General features: G+C 36.8%; 1 protein-coding gene across 2 annotated transcripts in view; it reads left to right on the top strand.

Moving 5' to 3' along the window:
• Nucleotides 1-24,983, top strand: part of MAN2A1 (mannosidase alpha class 2A member 1) — a 168,484-nt gene that overhangs the window by 97,967 nt on the left and 45,534 nt on the right. For both annotated transcript variants that reach the window (XM_086685499.1, XM_025924111.2), the window contains 3 exons: nucleotides 19,179-19,344; nucleotides 21,058-21,276; nucleotides 22,029-22,151. In XM_086685499.1, coding sequence (XP_086541625.1) covers nucleotides 19,179-19,344; nucleotides 21,058-21,276; nucleotides 22,029-22,151 — 508 coding nt within the window. The remainder of the gene's footprint in view (nucleotides 1-19,178; nucleotides 19,345-21,057; nucleotides 21,277-22,028; nucleotides 22,152-24,983) is intronic.

Below are 24,983 nucleotides of genomic sequence, written 5' to 3'. Positions count from 1 at the left end.
AAAAAATGGAGCAGAGGCAACGATCAAAGATACAATTGATGAAAAGTTTTCTGAGCCGAGAAGGTCTTGCTTTATAGATGAAAAGGGTGAAGTTCTGGGTAATACAAATGAAAAGAGAGTCACCCCTGGTGTGTCTTGCTAACTTAGTTCAATTAAAAGGAAAAGGACATATTGTAAAAGTACCCAAGCAAAAAGACAGATCATGTATAATATGGAACAAAAGCTAGACTGACTTAGGTTTCTTCTCGGTAACGACAAGTCTGTGGAGGTTTGAAATCATTTTATACTCACAGTTCTCTTTCATATGTGAAGGCAACAAAAAAAGACATTTTCAAATATGAAAACACCTATAAAAATGTACCACAGGTACTCTTTAAAAATTTTCTGGATAAAGTCAACTCAGCTGACTACTGTGTGAATCAAAAGTAAGAAGGCACTGGAAGTAAGGAGACGTCATGAATCCAAATCATTGTTGTAAATTTGGTTACCGAAACTGAAGGTAAATGTGTACCGTAGAAAAATCTACAGGAATACAGATGTGTAGCTTGAGATTATGTTAACATCTGAAAGAGGTGGAGAGTCAAGAGCATATAAGAGATCTTAAATAAATAATTGTTTTGCCTCAGGAAGATTTAAAAGATAAAAGCTCCTGGTAAGAGTAGTATTTCCTACTCCATTGCCTTCATTTATTGTCAGCGTACTGTTGACTCACCACATGTATATCTCTATTGAGAAAAGTCTCTGGAGTTCTGCCCACGGGCCAGGTGGATAGCTCCATTGAGATGGCTCACTTGTACCTCCATCTCAGTGTTCTCTAAAACAGAACTCCTAGTCTCTACTCATACCCACTCTGTGGTCCCAAGCACTTCAATAAAATGTCAGCTTTGTCCTCCACTTACTTGGGCCTCAATTTAATTTTTTTTAAATGTTTTTATTTATTTTTGAAGGAGAGAGAGAGAGACGGAGCATGAGTGGGGAGGGGCAGAGAGAGGGAGACAAAGAATTCGAAGCTGTCAGCACAGAGCCCAATGTGGGGCTCGAACTCACGAACTGTGAGATCATGACCTAAACGGAAGTCATACGTTCAATCAAATGAGCCACCCAGGCGCCTCAACTTGGGCCTCAATTTTAGAGTGAGCGTGTATTCAGTTTTTCATTAGTGGTCCCCTTTGATTCTCAAAGGTATATTCATTTGGATAATAAATTTCAGGATTACCCTGGTCATCTTTGTCTCTTTTCATTCTGCTTTCTAAATGTATTGCAGTTTTGTCCACTTCTCCTTATCTTCAGTGCCAGTACCCTATTTTAGGTTGTTAATGTCTCTCCCCTCGATGATGGTGACACCCCAGTGGTGGGTGTCCCTCCCTCCTACATATGTTGGAGGAATTAAATAAGTTTACCTATATGAACTTAATAGTATAGAATGTAGTACTTCGTAGGCCTATAACAGATACTAGCAATGATGTCCTAACTTCTCTGTTCAAAACTCTTATTTTCTCCATTGCCTTAAGGATAAACTCACGGACTCTTTAACTTGAATCATGTGTCTGCATTTTGGTGTCTCGCGTCATCTTTCACGTCACCTCGGCCTGCACTATGTGCTTCAGCCCTTCAACTATCAATTTTCTTGACATACTGTGTTCTCTTACTTCTAGACTATTGCTGCCTAGAAACAAAACAAAACAAAAACCCTTCCCACCACATCCCCAGTCATATACACACACGCACGTACACACACACACACACACACACACATTCCTGATTATCTTTTTAGAACTCAATTTAGATGTTACATTCCTGGAACCTTTTTCTGATACCCTTGAGTTAGACTAGGTGGCACTCTTACGTGCTCCCATGTGACTATGTGTTTAACCACTGTTGTCCAACTTAGCACCTATGTAATATTCTGCTGAAGGAACTTGCTATAAATCCCATGAAGGCATAGGTTGGATTTTGCTCACCATCCTAACATGACACCTGGCAATCTTTCTGGAAGGTAACCTAGTAATATGTGCCAGGTGCATTCAAATTAGGCATTGCACTGGAAGAAATGTATCCTGCAGAAATAATCCTATATAGAGGTGAAGAGAACTGTGGGCAAAATATGTCTCTCAGCTTTATCATCCAAACAAGTACTTTAAATGTTTAAAATACTTAAATGTTCATCAATAACCAGAAGGGATTGGTCAAATACTCTTATGTTCATAAAATTCTATATGAAGTTTAAAATAATGCCTACATTAGCATATCTTTTTGTATTAAATTAAAGAGAGCATAGGTTTGGTAAATTCTGAGGTTTGAGCTTAAGTTTTTATGAAATCTGCCTTTCAACTTCCATGGAGAAAATGAAGAAGACTTGCTTGAATTGAAGACGTTACAAATGGTTGAATGAAATGAGGAAGAAGTGCTTCATATGGTGGAGGTGTTTGCTGAATTGGTAACTAAAAATTCAGGTAGAGAAGGTAGCAATTATGAGAAGTTATGTGTAGTATTTGATAGGCAGTTAAGGACAGATTTAAAATTAAGCAGCCCTCTAAGGAAAAGTATGTCTATAGTGATCAATCTTTATGGGAAATTTTTTGCATTAGAAGAATCACCTTGCATTCAGTGCTATCTTCTTTTAAGATTAATATGAGTTCTTGGTACTTCAGCATCGTTTCTTGTGGGTATAGTGTTTCTCTTCAGATTGTATTCAACTGCAGATAACGAAAACCTTACTACATTGGCTTCACAAGAAAGCAGTTTATTTTTCTTAGGTATGAGTTTCAAAGTAGGTAGTTCAGGACTTGTGATGTGTTCCCCGAGGTCATTAAAGGACTGGGCCCCTTTTACCTTTCAGCCCTGCCTCAGCCTGTGGCAGTTGTTCTCATGGTCTCAAGGTTGTGCCTGCTTCTCCAGACGTTGCATTGTGTTCCAGCTAGGAGCAGGGAGGAGGAGCAGAGGATGAAAGTTATGTCACTTGAGTCTGCTGACTTTTATTAAGTTGAAGATACAATAATTTTCTGGGAAGCTCCACTTTGTGAATTCTAGTTGCATTTCATTGGCCAGAACTGTGTTATGTGGCCACCTCAAGTATGGGGAATCAAGGGCTTTTTTTTTTTTTTTTTTGTAAGTTAAAGTTATTGTCATCCTCAGTAAAAGAAAATATGAAAACAGCTTGTGGGTAGGCAGCTAGCATGATCTACTCATTAGGTTCATTTTCTAGACCCCAGGCTAGCTACTGTGTTTTCTGATCATTGACTTCTCTTCCTTGTCCTCGTTAACTCAGACTAGAGTTGTGTTGTGTACACTGTAGAAACAGATCTGCACTGAATAAATCAGTCCTGGGTGCTAGAAGCTTCTTAAAAACTTGTTCTCGGGGCGCCTGGGTGGCGCAGTCGGTTAAGCGTCTGACTTCAGCCAGGTCACGATCTCGCGGTCCGTGAGTTTGAGCCCCGCGTCAGGCTCTGGGCTGATGGCTCAGAGCCTGGAGCCTGTTTCCGATTCTGTGTCTCCCTCTCTCTCTGCCTCTTCCCCGTTCATGCTCTGTCTCTTTCTGTCCCAAAAATAAATAAACGTTGAAAAAAAAATTAAAAAAAAAAAAAAAACTTGTTCTCAAGACTCTTCTACCAGTTAGGTAGAAAAATCATATCCCACACAATTATTAAGAAACAGGTTTCCCATTTATTCCAAAACCAAAACTTAATTAGATACTGCAAAATAAAGAATTGGAAGAGAGAGAAAGTAAGAGCACATATGTTCCATTGGGATTAGGGGTGTTCACGTATGAAGAAAACACAGTATTCTTAAATGTTCAGTGTTTCTTAGTGATCTATTTAGGACCATGTTAAAATATACTTATTCCCTAGTTCAGATAGTCATTCGATGACAGATTTATTTTGTGTTCTTGCCTTGTGTAACACTGTGCTGGGATGTGTTCATGTTTTCCTTCTTTCATTTCCTGTTGGTTTTTGTTTGGTTTTGGTTTTGGGTGGGTTTTTTTGTTTTGTTTTCTTTTGGCTCAGAACCTACACAGATAGGATGTCTGCTGTAAGTAGTCTATGACTTGGACTGCTGTATAGCCTACCTCTAAATAAAATCCTCAGTCCTTTACCTGAAATCTTTGTGAATTCAGAATTTTTAAAATTTTAGGAATTTAGTATGAATATTAATATGAATTTAATATGAATTAATTAAATTTTAGGAATTTAATTAATATGGCATATTGCATAAATAATATTTTGGTCTGGAACAGGGCTTATCAAATAACTTAAAATTTCTGAATATTAAGATCAAGTGGAATAGGTTTTGCCACCAAATGAATTTTGAAAAACTTGATTTTCAGAGTTTTTTAGATTTTGAAGATAGAGATTATAGATTTACACAGCAATGGTTTGGAGGAATTATGAAGTAATTAGTTAAAATAATTAGCAAATTGCCTAATAAAGACACAGTACAGCAGAAAGTACCAGAACTCTCTGACATCAGATTGTAATTAGCATCGTGCTTGAGTGCCTCAACTTTTCTTCTTTGTTCTGCTTCCCATCCCTTCCAAAAATTGAAAAATGTCTGTTTCTTAAGAAATTTTTTCAAGTCAAGTAGTGCTGACTCTTCGCCCATGGTATCACATTCTGTAAGCACAGAGGTATGTAAGTGTTGACTTTTCTTCTTTGTAAGAGTCCTTGCCTTGACTCTATTTGTCTGCTAGTGCTCTAGCTTCTTGACTATGCTTTAGGCTTCCTCATTATCAGAATTAAAAAATAAATTCTTAATGCTTTCTTGCACCTCCTGAAATAATACCTTTTACACGTCTTGCATTAGGCAGTTTAAAGTTTGTAATAGGCAACTTTAAATACTGTAACTGTCAATTAATTATATACATTTTTGTTGCCATTTAGAAGTTTGAAGAAAATGTTTATCAGTAGCCTGCTATCATTCTCACATAGTGATTTCTAAATGATTTACAATGTGGATGGAATTTGTCTTCTTACTGCTTTCAGGGCATGGTATCTTAAATCATTCTTTTCATCAATTTTATGTGAACTTGAAAAGAATCTTCCTTCCCGGGCTGTTATAATTAGTCTACTGTGATTTTATTCCTAGGTACAAAATTATTTTAGATTTTATTAGCTTTAGATTTTATCTGTGGAAGTGGTTGAACAGACTGCATTTGAAATGATAGTTTTAAGTTTTATTTCTTGAAAAGCAATGGCAAAGTAGTTATGTGTTGAGTGAACACCTGCTAAATTGCCTGGTTAGTCTGTGTTTTAATTGCCTTTTTATTGTTTATTCTTTAAATCAAACTTTCTTAACTAGCTGTGTGGTTCTAGTTTATTGTCAAATTATTATACAGTGAATTAAGTTTATACAAGGTGTTTTAGTTGCATGGTTTGTCTAATGAAATTAAAGCGATTTTGTTTGTTGCTTCCAACATCTTGCAATTACCCCATCAGAGATCATAATCAGGAAAGCGCAGACGATGGAGAGGAAAAATATGTGTTCTATACATGTTGGATTATGGTGAGATTTGCCTTACAGTGTAAAGGCAGAGTTACCCTGGGGATTACCACCTACAATCTAGGAAGGATTATAAAAATTTCCAGTTAAGGTATTTGGAAATACATTACTTTGTGGAACCGAAGAAAAATTTTGGAAAGGAGATGAGACAGTGCCAAAGAAAAGCTGGCATTAGTTTTGGTGTATCTGCTGGATAATGCAAATCATTGAGGGATTCTGTTCTGTTTGTTACTGCTGTAGTGCCAAAGTTTTTCCCCCTGTTGGAGTTATAGAATGCACTATGGAAGTGATAAAATAAATTAAATATCTGGAATGTGAGTGATTTTTAAAAGTGATGTGTATTCGGGTGGGGAGAGGTGATAATTCTACTAGAGAGAGTCCGTAGTTTGTTTTTCTGATTTCTTGCACATTTAGTCTTCTGTTCTCTCTCTTCTTTTCTCTCCATGTCCATCCTGTCTCCTGAAATTACTAAGATACAGCTAATTAACTCAAAGCAGTTCACAGGAAAGACTGAAGTAATATGGCATATTTCAAAGTCTTCTGTTCTTCTGAACAAGATTTTTTTTCCTTCTAAATGCAGATTAATAAAGCGTGCACTACAAGAGGAACAAGGAAAAGGATTTTAGTGAAAGTATCCTGATCCTGAAAAAGTCAGGAAGGGCTTCAAGCCCATCTTGGACTTCAGAACACTTCACAACTTTGTGGTAAAAGAAAAATTTTAAATAGAGCCTTTGGACTTATTTATTTCATCCTTATTTGGAGAGCAGCATTATTTTATTTTATTTTAGGCAAGAAAATTGTATGTGTAATTAGGCTACCTTTCAAAGTAAAACATACCTGGGTTTTAGGGTTTTTTGTAGGTGCTTAATATATACTCAGAGTATCATAGGTAGTTGGATGGCTTGTGTGTTTTTCTTCATGTGTTCTTTATCCCTTGTGACATTGTGTTTGCCTTCACTGTGAGTGATGTTTTTTCCAGTGTTTGTGTATCTTCAATTGGTTCATTGGATTGTAGAGTAGAATGTCTTTCCCAGGACTAATATTGTGTCTAAAAGTGTTTTGAAAGTAAAAGTGGCTTGTGTTTTGTTCTTTTCATATTTTTACCTCTTATATGGTGGCTCACTAGCACCAATAATAAGTTGTTGTTGTTTTTTTCTTTTCACCTACAAACCTCACACAAGATAGATTTCAGTTGTCGACAAAGACATACGCAGTGAATATAAACGTATTTGCCTTGTCTGTCTTTAGTAACAAAACAACTTTATTTTACTGCATTAACTTTTAAGGTCTTTTTATTTGTGAAAATCAGCCTGTTTATGTACTATGTGTTCCTCCAAAGTTACAGCGTTACAGTTATTGGAGAAATGAAATTTTCTCCCAGTAGATGAAAATTACATTTTGATTGAACATCATTCCTTATGCAGTCACCCATAAATATAATGTCTTATGCTGTCTTTTCAGAAAATGGCTACAGATGTGATTTCTGAAATGACAAGAAAATAGAACATCTTAATGTTTTAGGTAAAACAGATGGTATTTTTGTTTTAGGCGAAACTTCTCTCAGAGTGAAAGCAACTTAATTGGTGACAAGACTCTTAGGGTCAGCCAAATTATGTACAGTTTTTGTATCTGTTTCTTATTATTGCTTTAGTATCAAAGGTTTTAGAATAGTTGGAAAGGAGTACTTATCCTTCTTACTGCTATTTTCTGTTATGCACTGGAAATAGTTGTAAGATTTTTCAGGACTATTTAAAAGTTACAAAATTGCATGTTGATTTACTTTGGTTATATTTTGGCTTTTAGAAGTGCTTTTCCCGTTCCTGAAATAAGCAGTTGTACTTTTGAAAGTTAACACTTCAATTTATAATGTTGAATTGCAACTGTAAGTAGTATCTGCAGGGATAATATCTGATAACATTTATGGACTCTTTTGTTTCCATACCACTGAGCTTTGAGCAGATTTCATGGTCATGCCTAGAAAGAGCACAGTATTATGAATGGTCTGGACCAAGAGTCAAGGGCTTATTCTAGTCCCACCGCTGTCACTAACTAGCATCTTTTTCTTTGAAAATTTAATTCCAGTCTCTACATGTGTTGGGAGAGAGGGGGGCTCAAGTAGGTGATTCCTAGGGTCACATCCAGCTAACATTGACTTTCTTGTCTGGTTTGTTTTTTTTTTTTTTTTTTAGTGTTTTTTTAACGTTTATTTATTTTTGAGAGAGAGACAGAGCATGAGAGGCAGAGGGGCAGAGAGAGAAGGAGTCACAGAATCCGAAGCAGGCTCCGGGCTCTGAGCTGTCAGCACAGAGCCCAACACAGGGCTTGAACTCACTGACTGTGAGATAATGACCTAAGCTGAAATTGGACACTTAACCAACTGAGCCACCCAGGCACCCCTCTTGTCTGTTTTTTTAAAACATAAATCGTATATAAAGCATTCATTTGGGCAAACACCAGGAAAGGAAGTTTTGGGGTAGAAAACTCAATTCTGGAAATTAAGCACGTTTGTCCAATTAACGGGGACATAGGAAACTATTTTCCAGAATATCTCCACTATTGCAAGTTGGTGACTTATTATGGCAGTTCCCTTCCTACCACCTCTTAGAAAAATTAAGTACGGACTGAGGGAACAGCACGTGTTGGCCCTGTAGCAGCTCAGGAAGGTTAGCCTCATTTTCACCTCAAAGAAACCCCTTTGAACCACAGTCCTGCCATTGGAGGTGGTTAGAGGGTTCTTAGGTGTAGGCTTTTCACTGGGATGGATACAGAGCTCTGATGAAGCAGCATTCCGAAAGCTTTGGGGACATGGGGACTCTGATAGGACTCCGAGTGCTACAGATGACGCAGCTGTATTTCTAGCACGTACACTTTGAGCGTCTTTCCCCCCCTGGAGAGAAACAGGACTGCCTTCTGCAGTTAGCGGGAGTTGGATTGCTTGAGTTTCAATCCTGGCTCTGTCACTTAAATGGCTATGTGCCCACGAGCAGGAGGATACCAAACCACTCCTACACATCTGTAAAATAGTCCTGATTCTAGGACTTCGTAAGTTAGTTGTGAAACTGAAAGGAGTTAATTCAAGTAAAGTACATACTGAGTGTGAGGCAGTGTTCTAAACGCAAATTAAGTGCAGCTGTTGGTGTTATCACTATTATTGTTATCGTTACCATTATATCTGAGAAACCCTCCACCACCTGCCAAGTCAAATTGACTTTGGGTTAAAAATAGCAAAAATATTTAAGGTACAGTGCTGTTGCTGATTTACTGCTTTGTCGATTAGTATCACAAACAAGCATAATTCTCAAAGTAATTATTTCCTACAGTATAGCTTTCTAGAATATTTGCTTAACAATATCACAGACTTTTCATTGAAACTAAGAACTTTTATTGGTAATATTTTGTGGAATTCTTGGATTTGAGATAGAAGGGTTTCTCAGAAATTAAATACTTAGTAGACAGTAGCAATTTTAGGTCCTGCTGTCATCATATTGTTTCTTGAAAGACTGCTTTGCATTTGGATTCACTCACATATTCAGTGCACTTGTAGACTTTCCTTTTGAATCCTGTCCTTGGGCAGATGACTGTTCATAGGATGATAGATTCAGAATATTTTTTGTCCATAAATTTTAAGAAAGTTATTTCTCCTAAATATAGGAAAAAATGGTGAAATAATCATGTGTTAGGAAGATCAGGTAACATTTATACACTATTATATTCAAGTATAATCCTTATTACTGAGAAAAAGAGTGTTCTGTTCCTTAGTGTTCAATTTTTTTTGCCTCTTAGATGAGACTATGTTTGTTACTTAATCACCTGGAAGCTTTCAGAAAACATCAATTTTTTAATTTTTCTTCTTACAAATATAAATTCCATTATCTGGTAATTGAAGAGAAGAAAGACTTATTATATAGTTTCTAGAGAAATTTTTATGGGGAAAACAGTTAAGGATTTGCCTGAGAAGGCCTCATTTATAAGATTAGAAAGATGTTTAAACTGGGAGGCCTTGGAACTTACATGAAAAATCTTGTGCATGTGTGCATTTCTCCAGTGAGTGGGGTCTGTTTAAGGTTTTCAAAGATTAGAAAATAAATATAATTTTTAAAAAGCTGGGAATAACCACCTTAGTCTCTGCAAGGGACTGTCAGTCATTTGCTTCTCACAAAGTACAGGTTTGGGGTTTTCCTTATTTGCTTTCTCAGTAGTGTTTGCTGTGGCCACCTGTGCTAGGACGGTGGGATTGGGCCACATCAGGCCTGGTGGTCAGTGGATGAGGATGTGGGAGGACATCTTCCATGGGAGAGAGGGTCAGACTGCTGGATATACTTCATTGCAGTCTTTTCCTTGGGCCCAGTTCCAAAGATCCCAAGTTCTTCTCATTGCTCTTTGCCCACCCCCACCCTGCCCTACTTTCCAGACCTCAAGATTTTCTTTATTTTGCTTGGTGGTACAAAGTCTCATTCTTTGTGAAACCAGAGTTTAGCCTTCATTTTCAAGAGGAATAGTGTAAACTAGTGTTAGTTTCCTATTGTGCTGTAACAAATTACCACAAACTCATCTCTTAGAAAAGCACTCATTTACTGTCTTACACACAGTGCTGGAGATCCGAAGTCCAGAGTCCGTTTCATGGGCCTCACGAAGTGTTGGCAGGGCTGGTTCCTGCCACAGGCTCCAAGGGGAGGATCTCTTTCTTTGCCTTGTTCATCTTCTGCAGGCCGCCTGCATTCCTTGGCCGGTGACCCCTTTCACACATATTCCAGCCTCTTCCCACTTCTGTTGTCATGTGGCCTTCTTCTCAGTTGGACCTTCCTCTGTCTCTCTAATAAGGACCCTTGTGATTATATTGGGCTCAGTTGGATAATTCAGGAAATCTCACCATCCCAAGGTGTTTAATTGAATTGCATCTGCAAAGTGTCTTTTGCCATATAAGTTATTCATAGATTCTGGGAATTCGGATGTGGACAACTTGGGGGAGGGGAGTATAAGTGTTCTGCCTGTCGTACTTTTGAAACCTAATTTTTGTATTTCCAGGGAATAAGTGGATTCTGAGTTTGGGATAATTAATTTCAGAGCATCAAAATAAATCTATGTAGATGTATCTCAGGCACCTCAAATTCAAGAAGTCTGAACCTGGATTTACCACCTTCACCTTGAAAGCTCCTCCCACTACCCAGGTGGTAGTTCAATTCTTCATTAATGGCACCACCATATCTATCCCACCCTAACTGAAAACCAGGAATTGTGGTAGATGGTTTTTCTGGTTTTACTCAGCCTTCTGCAAGGAATCCAAAAAATTTTACTGACACGTTATCCTGCCTGCTTCTCAGATTTGTTCTTTTTGCATTTCTACTACTTTTGTAACTTAGGTCTTCACCTTTCCTACCTGGGCTGTTATGGCCACTTGCTTGGTCTTCCTGCTTTTAATCTTGACTCCTTAAATTATTCCTCTACCTAGCAACTAGAAATATCTATTCAAAATGAATCTGACCATGTTAAACCTTTTAGTCACTCCCTATAACTAATTGGGTCTGTGCACCTTATAATGATTTAAATATACCCACTCCTCACTGTGACTTAGTGATTTAGTTCCCCTTCTAGCTCATATATTGATATTTTAGAAGTTCACCTTACTGTGTAGATTTTAGTGGTGTTGGATGGCTTGTATGTCCTGAAAATAACATCCCTTTTCTTGTATCTGTGCTTTTATTCTTAGAATTTTTCTACCTAGATTCTATTTCCCTACTTTTCCTTTACCTGGCTATCCCTCCCCTGCCCCACGTTTAAAAAGGTTCTTGTTTATGTTGTTGTTGTATTTTTCTAACTACTTAAAAAATACATACTTGATGTAGAAAATGGTTTTACATCCAAAGTATCAAGAAGTAGTTGCAGAATATTCACTAATAATACCAGAATCTAGAGGAAGTACCTTGTTAATAATGTAAGTTTTCTTTTGTTGAATATACTCTGTTGTTAAATATATCTGTGGAATTTGTAATTTCAAATACTTCTCCTTTCAGAATTTCATTCAGTTTAGTCTTGATGTATTCAGTTTCTGTGGTGAAATTGTTTATCTTTTCATCTCTTTATTCATATTTTCATCTTTACTTGGACATATTAATAATTATTTTAAAGTCTTTTCAGTTAACTCCCTTACCTGGATCATGTGTGGTTCTAATTCTTTTGTCTTTTTCTCCTTGGTGTTTAATCATGTGGCTCTGTCTTTTGGATGTCTTGAAATTTTATATCAAGTAGTAGATACTTACATAGGTTCTAGAAAATATCTTCTTCTAGGAAGCATTCAGTCGTCCTCCAATCAAGCACTATGCTAAACTGAGGCTAATTTATATCTCGTTTGTCTAGCTCTCCAAGTTTTCAACTGATAGTCTAGTATATTCTATAGGCACTACTCCCTGGTGGGTTCTAAAATGTCATGAGATGTCTCTGCTCTACTTTTCATAAGTTTTCTGTTTAGGCTGTAAGCTTCCCTTTCTGTGCAGCACCCCAGCGTTTGGCACATGAACCGATGAGAAAGCCAAATGTACACTTGAAGCCTCCTAAGCTCCGGCTAAGTGCTTTTTGGCCTCTCTGTTCCCACTGTGATCCTCCTCTAGGCTTTTCATGGAACTCAGCCTTTCCCAGTGCTGAGAATTGGCATGTCCCAGGGTAAAAATGGCTAGAGAATGAAGCTCACTTCTCTGAAGTTCTTTTCTCTCCTCAGCAGTTCCTGTTGCTTTCAAGCAGATGATTACCATATTTATCTGGGTTTTCTCGTTGGCCATAGAATTGAGAGCTCTTGTCTGTCAGCTACTCCATCTCTCCTAGAAGCTGAAGCAACATTTATATTCCAACTTAAATTTGATAGTTGGAAAATGTTCACTTTTTCTACTTGGCTGTTTATGTTGCTATTGATTTTGTAAGAGCACTTTACAAATTTCCCAAATTTGATTTTCTGTTTATTATTCTTTAATCTTATTTTTAAGATAGAAAATGCTTAAGCTTTTGTTATCAACTCTGCTAGCCTTTCACTTAGCTATTTTTTTTTTTTTTTTTTTTTACTGTTATGGTTACAGAGACCTCTATGCCACAAATGATACATTTGTTTTTTTTTTTTTTTTCTACTAATCTTGTCATTGTTTACATTTCTCAATTTTTTAAATCTAGAATCAGTCCTGGCATATTGCTTTAGTGTGTCTGCTTAACCATTTTGTCTTGCCTGTCTATTATTATAGGTAAATTACAGAATTTTCTTGCCCTCTTTTTCCCAACAGGAGGATTTCAGTGGGATTTTGGTTAGCAACACGTAAGATTCATGAATTAATTTTGGGGAAGTTGGTTGGTTTTTGTTTTTTGTGTTTTGTTTTGTTTTGTTTTTTTAATTTTTCCCTCCTAAAATAAATGTCTCTCCATGTGTTCATTTTTATGTCTCAGTAAAGTTTTATAATTTTCTGTATATGCAGTCATTTTGTATAAAGCTGATTTCCTATTTTGTATATTCTCCCGATTAATTCTTAATCATCCTGCCACCTTTTTGTGTGTGTCACAGGATGCCATGTGCATACTTTTGTCTTATTACTTACCCTATTATATTGAACTTAACAGTTTCTTTTCCTTTTTTTTTTTTTTTTAATATAATTTTTTGTCAAATAGGCTAACATACAGTGTGTAAAGTGTGCTCTTGGATTTGGGGGTAGATTCCCATGGTTCATTGCCTGCACACAACACCCAGTGCTCATCCCAGCAAGTGCCATCCTCAATGCCCATCACCCATTTTCTCTCTCTTCTCTTAGATTATAGATCCTTCCAGGACAGGGGCTATGTATTCACATTCTTAAGTTTATAACTACACATACCAAGAGATATCCTTCTGTCCTTTTTTTCTTGCTCTTTAATTTATCCATATTCCATGTGGTTAACCCCTTGGTACATGGATGTATTGTATGCACCTGTGCATTTATTTCTACCCACCCCCCACCCCCTGACCCTGGTCGTCTGAACTCTTGTTTCAAGGTAGATCTGTGTTATCACATATGTGGTCTTGTTAATTTCTGTCATTTAGATTTTTATATGCCTTACACAGAAAAGCATTTAAGGCAGCTCAGTGACCTGGGTTAATTAAAACATTCACTCCACCATCCAGTGTGATTCATATACCAGAGTCCTTGGTCAGGACGCCAGGAGGATTTTGTAAGGAAAACGAGAGATTTAATCGCTATTGAGATTCCACTTTGCGCCACGTCTAAGCTATGTGATTTTCCAAACATTTTATCTTTTAACCCTAATAAGAGTCTTGTCTACTGATTTTATAGATGAGGATATTAAGGCTTGGAGAAATGAAATAACTTGCTCAGGCTTCTCAAATTCTAAGTGCCATTGTGGGGTTTTCAGCTTGAATATGTTTCATTCCAGAACCCAGGAATCATAGAACTGTGTGATTTTTGAGGAACTGACATGTATCAAAAAGGGTCCTTTTGTTTTTAATATCTTGATTCCTCCCCCTTCCCCCCAGTGGCTAATATGGTAAGCATTGTGTTTTAAACCCAGAAAACTAGGTGGACTGTATCAAAAAGGCTTCAAGTCTAGAAATTAAAATTTCTATAAACCTATAAATCTATATATTTCCACATTCAGAAAATTATGTAAGTTTACTACTTTTCTTTAGATTACACTCCACTAATGAGGCTACTTAGAGAAGATGTATATATTCTTATTTGAAATGAATTTTTTACTCTGCTGTCATTGATTAAGAATCAGACTGAACTTTTGTCTGCTTTATTCTTAACTTTCTCTGTAATCTTGGATCTGTCATTTCCCGTCTTTGCAAAGAGGTTAATTATATAGCTTGTTGACTTTAAAATCATTTTTTTATGGAATTGAAGTAATAGAAGTGAAAATGATCTGATAAACCTCTAAAGCCCCACACTGGTAGGAATCATTTATAAATGATATATTCTCCTAGTAGGATTTCTGTGCATTACTCATTTATCAACTATTTATTGAATGTTATTCTGTGTCAGGTACTACACTAGGCACATGAAGCTACAATGATTGTTCATATAACCTAGTGTTTGCTTAATTGGTTTTAAACTGTATTTAAAGGAGACTTGCAAATACTTCTCATTTGTGTCTACCTTACGCGGTCATAAATATACATAATGCTTTTTGAATGTTTTCCTTGAATATTGTTTTGGTTACCTCACATAGTGAAGTTATAAGATGAGCTCCTTAGTGTATAGTGCAAGATTTTTTTCTGTTCCAATGTTCCAGTTTATAAATTTTCTTTCACAAATATACTGAAATACAAATAGCTTTTTGTTCATCCTGAGCTTTCTGAAGAGAGAGGCTCCATGGGGATCTTGGGCATCGGTGAGGAGAGAAAGTTCTTCACATATGAATTTGGAACTAAGGGAATCTCCACATGAAACCTCAGTTGTCAAAAAGGTGCTTATAAGCTTGTCCTGTGAGTAAAATGGTTAAGAAGATGGCTAGGGAGGTAAGGCCAGGTTTTGAGCCTTGTTGTGGCACTTTTCACTGGGTCAGTGTTGGCAAACTACCTAGCCTCGATGACCCTCAGTTTCCTACCTGTCCAGTGGGAAGGATGAAAGGCTGTGTCTTATAGATTGCCCGAACAGTCCTGAGGACTGGGCCCCGCATACAAGAAGCAAACTAAGAGATAGCTCCAAGGTCACTCTGACTAAGGACATGCTCCTTCCACTCTACCCTTCATCCAATCCTAGAAGGAAGCCCGAATGGTCCTAATCTATTGTTCATGTGGGCACTGATTAGATTTGCCTTAAAGAGAGGACTTGGATTGCCCCAGGTGTCTTTCTTATCATGACATGAATCATTTCTACAAAAGGGGTGAAGGAATTCTAAATATACTCCTCCTCAATAGTCTTCAAGGACAGAACCATGTGTACAGTGGAATTCTAGTTCTCCCATAAAATGATTCCCAGTTTGACATGAGCATGCAGATGTCTTCATTTTTCTCCATTCCTTTTTCTCTCAAAGTAGATCATAATCTGTCATCTAATTGGGTTGGCAGGTACCATATGAATGCTTTGTTATCATGAGGTGAGGGTTGTTCCTTTTATATGGAGAATTGGGATACTTGCTGTAACCCCAAGTAAGTTAAGGGGGCTTAGTATCCTAGTGAGAACCTGGAGTCTGGATGGGACTTGGTGATAGGTGATGGAAAGCGAATGCAAACATGGGGACAAGTGGGGGGGGGGGAATGTTCTGAGCTTCCTGTACAGTTACTTCCAAGATGAAATAGAAATTAACTGTCATAATTTTTAAGATATAAATATTACTGTTTTCTTTTGTTAGCGTGGATCAAGTATTACTAATTTTTAATAACCGAGTTTGACATTTAGGATATTGAAACCTGTTGGTTTTATTCACAACTGATGGGTTTAAATGAACTCATATTTAGGGATGTTGGCAGTATAACAAATGTTTGACCCACCAAATATGATAATGAAAATTAACATTTAGGAGTGCCTGGGTGACTCAGTCGGTTAAGAGTCCAAGTCTTGATTACGGCTCAGGTCATGATCTTATGGTTCTGTGAGTTCGAGCCCTGTTGTCGGGCTCTGTGCAGACAGCCTGCTTGGGATTCTATCTCCCCCTCTCTTTGCCCCTCCCCAAAGCGTGCTCACACTCTCTTTCTCAAAATAAATAAATAAACTTTTTTTAAAAAGTTAAAAAAAAGAAAATGAATATTTAGTTAATTTTTGATTGTGTACTTATTTCCAAAGGAAATATAATTCATTTATGATTATACTTTCTCTGTACTCTACTTAAAATGTATGTAGATAGGAGTTTGTGTTTGTATATTAGGTAAATTTGTACTGTGATATACTTGAAAAACATGGTGTGGATTTCTAATTATGTTAAAAAATTATTTTCTTTGTTCAGCATTATACTCACATACTCTACACATGTAGTTTTTTAATAGATTCCTGGCATGATAATCATATAATCATTCAGTACAGTAGAAACATCATTATGGTCAAATACTAATTAGCTACTAAAACAAAACAAAACAGAACTTAGTTCCCAGCTTATTGTAAAAAGCAGTTTAATAGTGTACAAAACCACGTGTATGGTTAAAACTATTATTTGCTTTAAATGTGAATCATTTTCCCCCCTATGGGCAATGGGAAGGAATCAGTGTTCTGGATGCTTATTACCTAATTTATTGCTTGGGCACATGTTACAATTTATTATTCAAAGCCTTTATGACCAGCTCTATGTAATGGAGCGTCCAAAGGACTTGCCAGTAGGAATTCCAGGTTCAGTACCTGGATGTGCTTCAGGGCTTCTACAAAATTAGGAAGCTGGCCTGAGTCTTTAGACCGTGTCTTAGAGTTCTTCACATACTACCTCTGAGCCTCTGGTAACATGGTGTTCAGCAGTAAATCACTCATTTCCAGGATGATGGTTTGAACATCTTTGGTGCTGAGGTTGGGTGATCCTCAACTGTTTTACTTCCCCAATGCACCTTAGGAATATGGTATTGTCTTTCTGTAACAATGAATCCTGGCAGCTGTGATTCTCCACATGGGTTTGTGATGGAACAAGTCAGGTGACATGTAAGCAACAGCTAGTAGAGGGCAGTGGGAGGGTACAAATAGGTTGACAGATCACTCAGGTAAGTCTGTTTAGCATACCTCTCAAAGGGGCGTTACCCTTGCTATCCTTTAGAGTTGCTTCTGTGGATAAAGTAGGGTTCTACCTAGTGCCTCTAAGCTTCAGTGTCCTTTGTAAATATGTTTTTGACTACATGGCTTTAGTCTGTCTTCTCTCATATACATATGGTATCACTGAACATAAGTGATGTAAGTTAGCTTGTGTGATCCTGATACATACTATAAGCGCCATTCTTATTGCTGTTATTGTCACTTGGGCATCTCAGAATATTATTTCTATCATAAGTGCTTCCCCTGATAAACTATTTATGAGTCAAGCATATTATAGATTTTATGCTACATCCTCTTTCTTTTTTTGTGTGTTTTCCTGTTGTCCTTCACTTTAGTTTTGACCGCTGTGGGCATTAATTTTGTTTCTCAAGTGATTGGCAATGCAGTTGAAATACACAGGGCACATGTAGGATAAAATAGCACTACAAGGCTTTCTGATGCACTAGGTACACAAAACTAGTTTGTTTCTACCATCTCTGATGTAGCTACTATGAGTCAGTGGGTGTGGGATTGCTATCTGACTATTCAGTTCTGTGTTCCTGCATTTACAGAATTGCATAGGAAACCAAAATATTTCAGATCATGAAAATATTCACTAAGAAATCAGAGAGTTACATTATTAAAGCATCCTCTCTTGAAATACCTTTTGATTTATTTGAATCTAATATAATTCAAATTGATTATAAAGTAAAATCATAAATCTTTCAAAGGCTGTGTATTTCATGTCTGTGATAGGATGGTATAGAATGTTTCCGCTCACAGGCAAAGCCATGAAACAGTGGGGATCTGCCAGAGTTACACAGCTGAGAAAATCAAGGATGCTAGATACTCCAACGAAGAATTCTTTCAATATCAAAGAAATGAGAGAGGACTTTAGGAAAAATGATGAAGTCCTTGAATATTTTTTACAAATGTAGTTTTGTTTAAAACCACCCTATAAAAATTAAATGTAACATGAAGGATGTCATAATGTGCTAATATAAAATATTGTTGGAAGAAGTCTGCCAGAAACTCCAGTTCATTCATTATTTTTGTTCCTTCTAAGAAATGCATATAGTTGCAAATATTACCTAACCTTACCTTAATAGTTTATATTGTCCTTTTTCTAGCTAGTCGCAATCAAACCTTTTTCTAGCACTGTTTATTATAAAATTTTAGCCCCTATTTTAAGTGGACTCACTTCAGATTATCTTTTTACCAGAACTAACGTCTTGGATAATAAGGGTCCCCAATATATACAATATATGTGTGAATTAATGTGATTTTGCATGGATAGCCATAAATTTTTGCTGTGTTTTAGTGGTCTAATAGGAATGTCAGAATTTTAATTTAAATTAATTGTGACTAAAATACCAATAGGCAATGTATGGGGTTTTTTACTCAGTGAGATTAGTAGGCAGGGATCAGGATAGTAGTTGTATCAAGCTGATTATTTTAGAAAGACTAATAAAGCCATGTTGTATATAGGTCATTTTCTGGGCCATGGAAATAACTTTATTATAGTTCTTTTTTTTTTTAAATTTTTTTTTAACATTTATTTATTTTTGAGACAGAGAGAGACAGAGCATGAACGGGGAAGGGGCAGAGAGAGAGGGAGACACAGAATCGGAAGCAGGCTCCAGGCTCTGAGCTATCAGCCCAGAGCCTGACGCGGGGCTCGAACTCACAGACCGTGAGATCGTGACCTGAGCCGAAGTCGGACGCTCAACCAACTGAGCCACCCAGGCGCCCCTATTATAGTTCTTTTAATGTCTTCCATTTGTATAGCATTTTATTCTTAGAAAGTGAATCATTATTTCGTTACCCTTTGTACTGTGTTCTTTGTGATGAAACTGCGTGTCCTCCAGAAATTTTACCAGAATGTTCCTTATAAGTCTTCTCTGTGTGTTTGACTCTATGACTGTCTATGAGCTGAGTCCTTACACATAGTGTGAAAGAAGTAAAAATATTTTTAAGACCTAAGAAGTGAAACGGCTGTTTTTGCAGGTATCTTGTCATCTGTAATCCTTCAGAACAAGACCGAAACTCGGTGGTCTCCGTCTATGTGAGTTCCCCCACAGCACAAGTGTCTTCCGCTTCGGGAAAGCCAGTGGAAATTCAAATGAGTGCAGTTTGGGATACAGCAAGTATTATTTCACAGACAGCCTATGAGGTACGTTTGCTGTGGAGCTTGTATACGTGCCCCCTTGAGCTGTCAAACTGATGTGTGTGAAGTGGTTAAAGTTGTAAATATCGGAGGATTTAACTGGCCAGTTAAGTGACACTAAAGGAAAACAGATCCTGGAGCGCCTGGGTGGCTCAGTCAGTTAAGCATCTGACTCTTGATGTTGGCTCAGGTGATGATCTCAGAGTTAACGAGATCGAACTCATGTTGGCTCTGTGCTGACAGTGCGGAGCCTGCTCGGGATTCTCTCTCTCTCTCTCTCTCTCTCTCTCTCTCTCTCTCTCTCTCTCTCTCTCTCTCTCCCCCTCCCTCCCTCCCTCTCCTCTTTCAGTCTGTCCCCTCCCCTGCTCATGCTCTCCCTCTCAAAATAAATAAACTTTAAAAATAAATGAATAAAGGAAAATAGATCCTGTGTTTCCTGAAATACTGATATCTTTGTTACTGTGTATACTGTATGTTATTATTAGTATATGTTATTAGCATGTATTGCATATCTCTATAAATATCATAATGTTTTCCTGAAGTAATGAAGTAATCATTACTCATCAAATTGTGAATTTTTTCATTTAACTCAATTTTTTTCTTATATTTATTTTTGAGAGACAGAGACAGAGCACAAGTGAGGAAGGGGCAGAGAGAGAATGAGACACAGAATCTGAAGCAGGCTTCAGGCTCTGAGTTTTCAGCACAGAGCCTGATGTGAGGCTCAAACTCATGAACCATGAGATCATGACCTAAGCCAAAGTTGGACGCTTAACTGACAGACCCACCCAGGCGCCCCTGTTTAGCTCAATTTAATGATAGTTATGCATATGGAAATTGAGATAAATAGCCATTTGTCTCAGAAAAGCATACTATCAGCTTTTCATTGCAAAGATGACACAACACACCATGAAAGAGAAAGACTTCCTAAAATAGAAGAAGGTGCTTTTTTTCTGAAATATAACAATGGAAAATTGGGGCTCAACTAACAGATGTTTTTGGTAAAAAATTTTTAAAGTAATATTAACCTGAACTTTTCACTAGAAAGTGTCAATATTTGGTGTCTGGAGTATAGTTTAAACCATGTACTTCTGAAGACACAACCATAAGCTAGGAACTCTAAATGAGAATTACTTTGCTTGTTAAGAGCCATTGCTGGCTGCTTTCATAAATTCATAATCCTTAAGGTAAAAAGGAAAAGTATAAAAGAAGCTTTGGTCAGATGTTACAGGAAGCACCCTATCTAGAAAACGAAACGAGCTCCTGGAAGGCAGGGGTCATGTCTTGTAGTGTGCACATCCTTTATGCTTGTGCATTGTCTGCTAGACCCCAGACATTCGATGACTGCTGTTAACATGCTTAATATTTATAGTATTGTGTTTACCGTGTTTATTTTTAATGTACTTGAATATCATAGTATTATAAAAAGATTCCTGATAATTAGGGAAAATCATTGTTCACAGTAAGCCCTTACCTTCATGGAGAATTTTGTCCTCTGGGCATCTATTAAGAGCACTGTAGGACAATTGAGGGTGCTCATATAATTTCATATATTGAATGAAAGCATAATGCCCTTGATAGTTCTACCACTGTGAAGTTTGTAGAATAGTGTTAGATGATTTTGAAAATATTGTAGTTTTTTGTTTTTATTAGACCTATAAATGCTTTTCTTTCATTAGATTACATTTCTTAAAAAAATCTCTCATCTGCCTTTTAAAGATCTCTTTTCTAGTACAGATACCACCATTGGGAATGAAAGTGTATACAATTGTGGAATCAGCAAATTCAGATCCACATTTAGCTGAGTATGTCCTGTATAATGGTAACATCAAAGATAAAGGAATTTTCAACATGAAGAATGTAAAAAGTGCTGAGGAAGCTATAACTCTAGAGAACTCCTTTCTTAAACTTCAGTTTGGTCCATCTGGGCTTATGGAGGTATGTTCTGAATAGTTTTCAAATTCATGTAAGGCTTATCACTTTTATTATAATATGTGCAGACTGGGTATGCAAAGGGAGAAAAGTTGACCCAAACACTCTTGGGGAAAAGGATGCATGAGCAATATGTATCTCATTTTTGTGTTTCCACTATGGCCACTTGTTCCTAAAGGGTGTGGTCTGTGGGTGGTGCTGATTTGTGAATTGTTTGTTACTGGTCCACAAGATAAGTATAGAGGCTATAACTGTTTAGAAATGTTTGTGGAAACTTCGAAAGCACCGTGGCACAGTAAATTTATGCCTGTTGAATCTAATAATAAAAAAATGCAAGTGTATGTTTGGTATGTCACTTTAAATGTAATTTTTGTAGTAATTCACTTTTATCGTACCCCACAAAAATATTGGTCCATGCATATTGGAGATAAAAAATAAACCTGTTCCTTTGTGCAGAAAGTTTGAGAAACACTGGTCCAGATCTCTTTGTGTATCTCTTTCTTCCTTGAGGAAGGGAGTTCTGACTTTTTGTTTCTATTGTGAAAGTTTTAAATTCTAAGTATAAAATATAAAAGTATACTTTGAAGTATAAAATTTTGGTTGTTCCTCTAAGAATTTTAACATTAGAGTCTATTAGCATTTTTCAGTCTATCCTGAGGTTTTTTTGTTTTGTTTTTAATCAACCTACACATGGAACCAAATACAACATCATTAATATCTTCATAGTGAGTTGCCTTTAAACATTTTTTTATCCTTAGGAAATGATAAATAAAGAAGATGGTAAGCGGCATGAAGTGAAAGTACAATTTTCATGGTATGGAACGACGAGTAAAAAGGATAAAAGTGGTGCCTACCTCTTCTTACCTGATGGGGAAGCCAAGGTAAGTGCCAATGAGCTGAGCAGTGAACAAGCACTGATTGAAAAAATAATGAAGAAAAAAATAAGTGCATCTCATTATCTTGTCATCTATTAGGCATAGATGAGTTGGTTCCACTATGATATTTTCTTACTGACATTTGGTAATTTGTCATCGAATGTTAGGTAAACAAATAATTTTTGCAGGGTTGGAATCCATGAAGATGCTTCAATGAACAGTTGTTCTGCATGCATAGAAGTTACATTTGATTTAGGGTTCAAGTGCTCTTATACTGGTATATACATAAGTGGCATGGTATATATCCAGAGACCAATTATCTAGCCATACAGGAAAAGTAAATTGCCCCCTGGCCATTTATCTCCTTAACTGCTAGCACTTTAAAAAACAAGAACAAAAAAATTCCCCTATCCTTGACTGTAAAGGTAATATATGCAAATTTTGACACATTTTTGAAAACACAGAAAACTGAAGAGAACAATAAAATTTTACCATTTCCAAGGCCGTGCAAACCAGGGCCAACATTTTGATGTGTTTTTTATTGTCTTATGCACATCCCTTTCTCCCCCATTTTCAAGTGTGGTCTTACTACATGTACATATTTTATTCTTCATTGTCATAGTGCTCACAATCTGACAGTATGTTCTTTGAAAACAATTTTAATATGTACTGTTGTGATTAAAAACTTAGAGATATAAGATGATTAAAGTCTGAGGGTATAATGTCTAACATGGTCAGTGTAATACATAATACTGTATTATGTAATATGCTGAGAGTAGAACTTAAATGTTCTTACACACACACACACAGACACCACGTGTGTGTGTGTCTGTGTGTGTGTGTGTATATATATGACAAAAAGGAATTTCCTATTGTTGCATATGTAGATTTTCTCTCAGTACTTCACTACTGTGCCATTGTGATAAGCCTTCTTTGTAACATTCTTTTTATGCAGTGTTGATTATTTCCTGAGAATAACTTTCTAGAAGAGTAATTTTGTGTCAGTGGATGAGGCCTTTAAGTCTTTATATGTACCACTTCTCTGTCCCCTACAAAGACTGCATAAATATTCACTCCCACCAGCGTTTTTGAGAGTAACTCTAATATACCATGCCAAGCACTGAGAATCAGCCATTTAAAAGCTTTACGTACAGTAATAGGTAAAAAATATTTCACTGATGAGATTTTATGGTTATTAGGAAGGCTAAACGTTATATATTTGTCTCTCATATCTCTTTTGTGACTCCCTATGTAAGTTTTTGACCATTGTTCTACTGGTATGACTTAAGGATCTGTAAGCATTCTTTTTTTATTTTTAAGTTTATTTATTTATTTTGAGAGAGAGTGGGAGAGGGACAGAGAGAGAGGGAGAGAGAGAGAATCCCAAACAGGCTCCATGCCGTCAGTGCAGAGCCTGATGTGGGGCTCGAACTCACGAACTGTGAGATCATGACCTGAGCCGAGACCAAGAGTCAGGTGCTTAACCAACTGAGCCACTCAGGCGCCTACGTAAGTGCCTTTATATATGGTAAAAGTTAATCCTTTTTCCTATTTATTGCAAAATTTTCCATCAGTGTGTCATTGAACTTAATTATTTTGTGTTGTTATAGTTTTTTTTAATTTTGGGGTAGTCCTGTATTTTTTTTTTTTTCTTTACAGCATCTTTTTTTGTCTGTTTTTTGCTTTTCTACTTCTACAGGTTTTCTCCACTTCATGATAAGTTAAAGATTCTCCATATTTTGTTGTCTAGAGACCTATCTCCTGCAAAAATTGTTGTACAATTTATTTATTTTAATTTGTTTTTGTTTGTTTTCCTACAGTTTAGAAGAACCTGCTAACCGACATCAAATAATAGGTTTTATAGGGTAGCACTGGCAACCTGAAGGATTCTAGTTGTTTGTTGTTGTTTGTTTTGATTTTTTTTATTTTTTTTTTTTATTTTTTTAATTTTTTTTTTTTTTCCAAAGTTTTTATTTATTTTTGGGACAGAGAGAGACAGAGCATGAACAGGGGAGGGGCAGAGAGAGAGGGAGACACAGAATCGGAAACAGGCTCCAGGCTCTGAGCCATCAGCCCAGAGCCTGACGCGGGGCTCGAACTCACGGTCCGCGAGATCGTGACCTGGCTGAAGCCGGACGCTTAACCGACTGCGCCACCCAGGCGCCCCTGTTTTGATTTTTTTTAAATTAGTGAGGAATTAAAGGTAAACCATAGCTTATAGTAGCTGTTCCAGGATGGGCAGTGGAGCCTAAGTAGAAGCTGTGTCAGTGTGTTTTCTCTTGACAGCTTTTGTCATCGGACAGGAATTTTGTTTTTATTGACTGTTCTCATGCTTAAAAAAGGAAAGTAGCTGTACTTACAGAATATTATATATGGCCAATAGGGACTAATTTATTTAAAATTATTCTCTCTTTAAATAGCTCTAATATTAAATAAAAAGACCAAGGGAATTATTGTATGTTTACAAAGAGAAAATAAAAGAACACCAGCAAGGAGGCAGCAGGGTGCATCAGAAAAAGGCAGGAGCCCAGAAATCCCCGTGCCAGGTTTCCTCTGCTTCCATTACTTTCTAGGTATATGGGAAAATTAGGTCCAAGAACTTTGTGAATGCTAAAGCATTGTATTAATTTCAAAATATTTTTCTGTAGCCAAAGAGGTACATTTGGAAGAAAATTGCACTGTCCTGAAAATCTGATGCTGCTTAGGTAGCTCATATTGTAAGCCTCACTCTTCATGACCTTGTTGAGCTTGTATAGCCTGTAGTGCTCAAGAAATTAGAATTCTTTATAAATGCTTTCCATTTGTTCCTATGTCACTGAAGTTACTTGTTTTATTCCC

This window comes from Puma concolor, chromosome A1, assembly GCF_028749965.1.
Source record: "Puma concolor isolate L17-30 chromosome A1, mPumCon1.1.hap2, whole genome shotgun sequence".
NCBI classification, from domain to species: Eukaryota; Metazoa; Chordata; class Mammalia; order Carnivora; family Felidae; genus Puma; species Puma concolor.
Note: the sequence above shows the minus strand (reverse complement) of the source record. Positions and strands in the feature narration are given on the sequence as shown.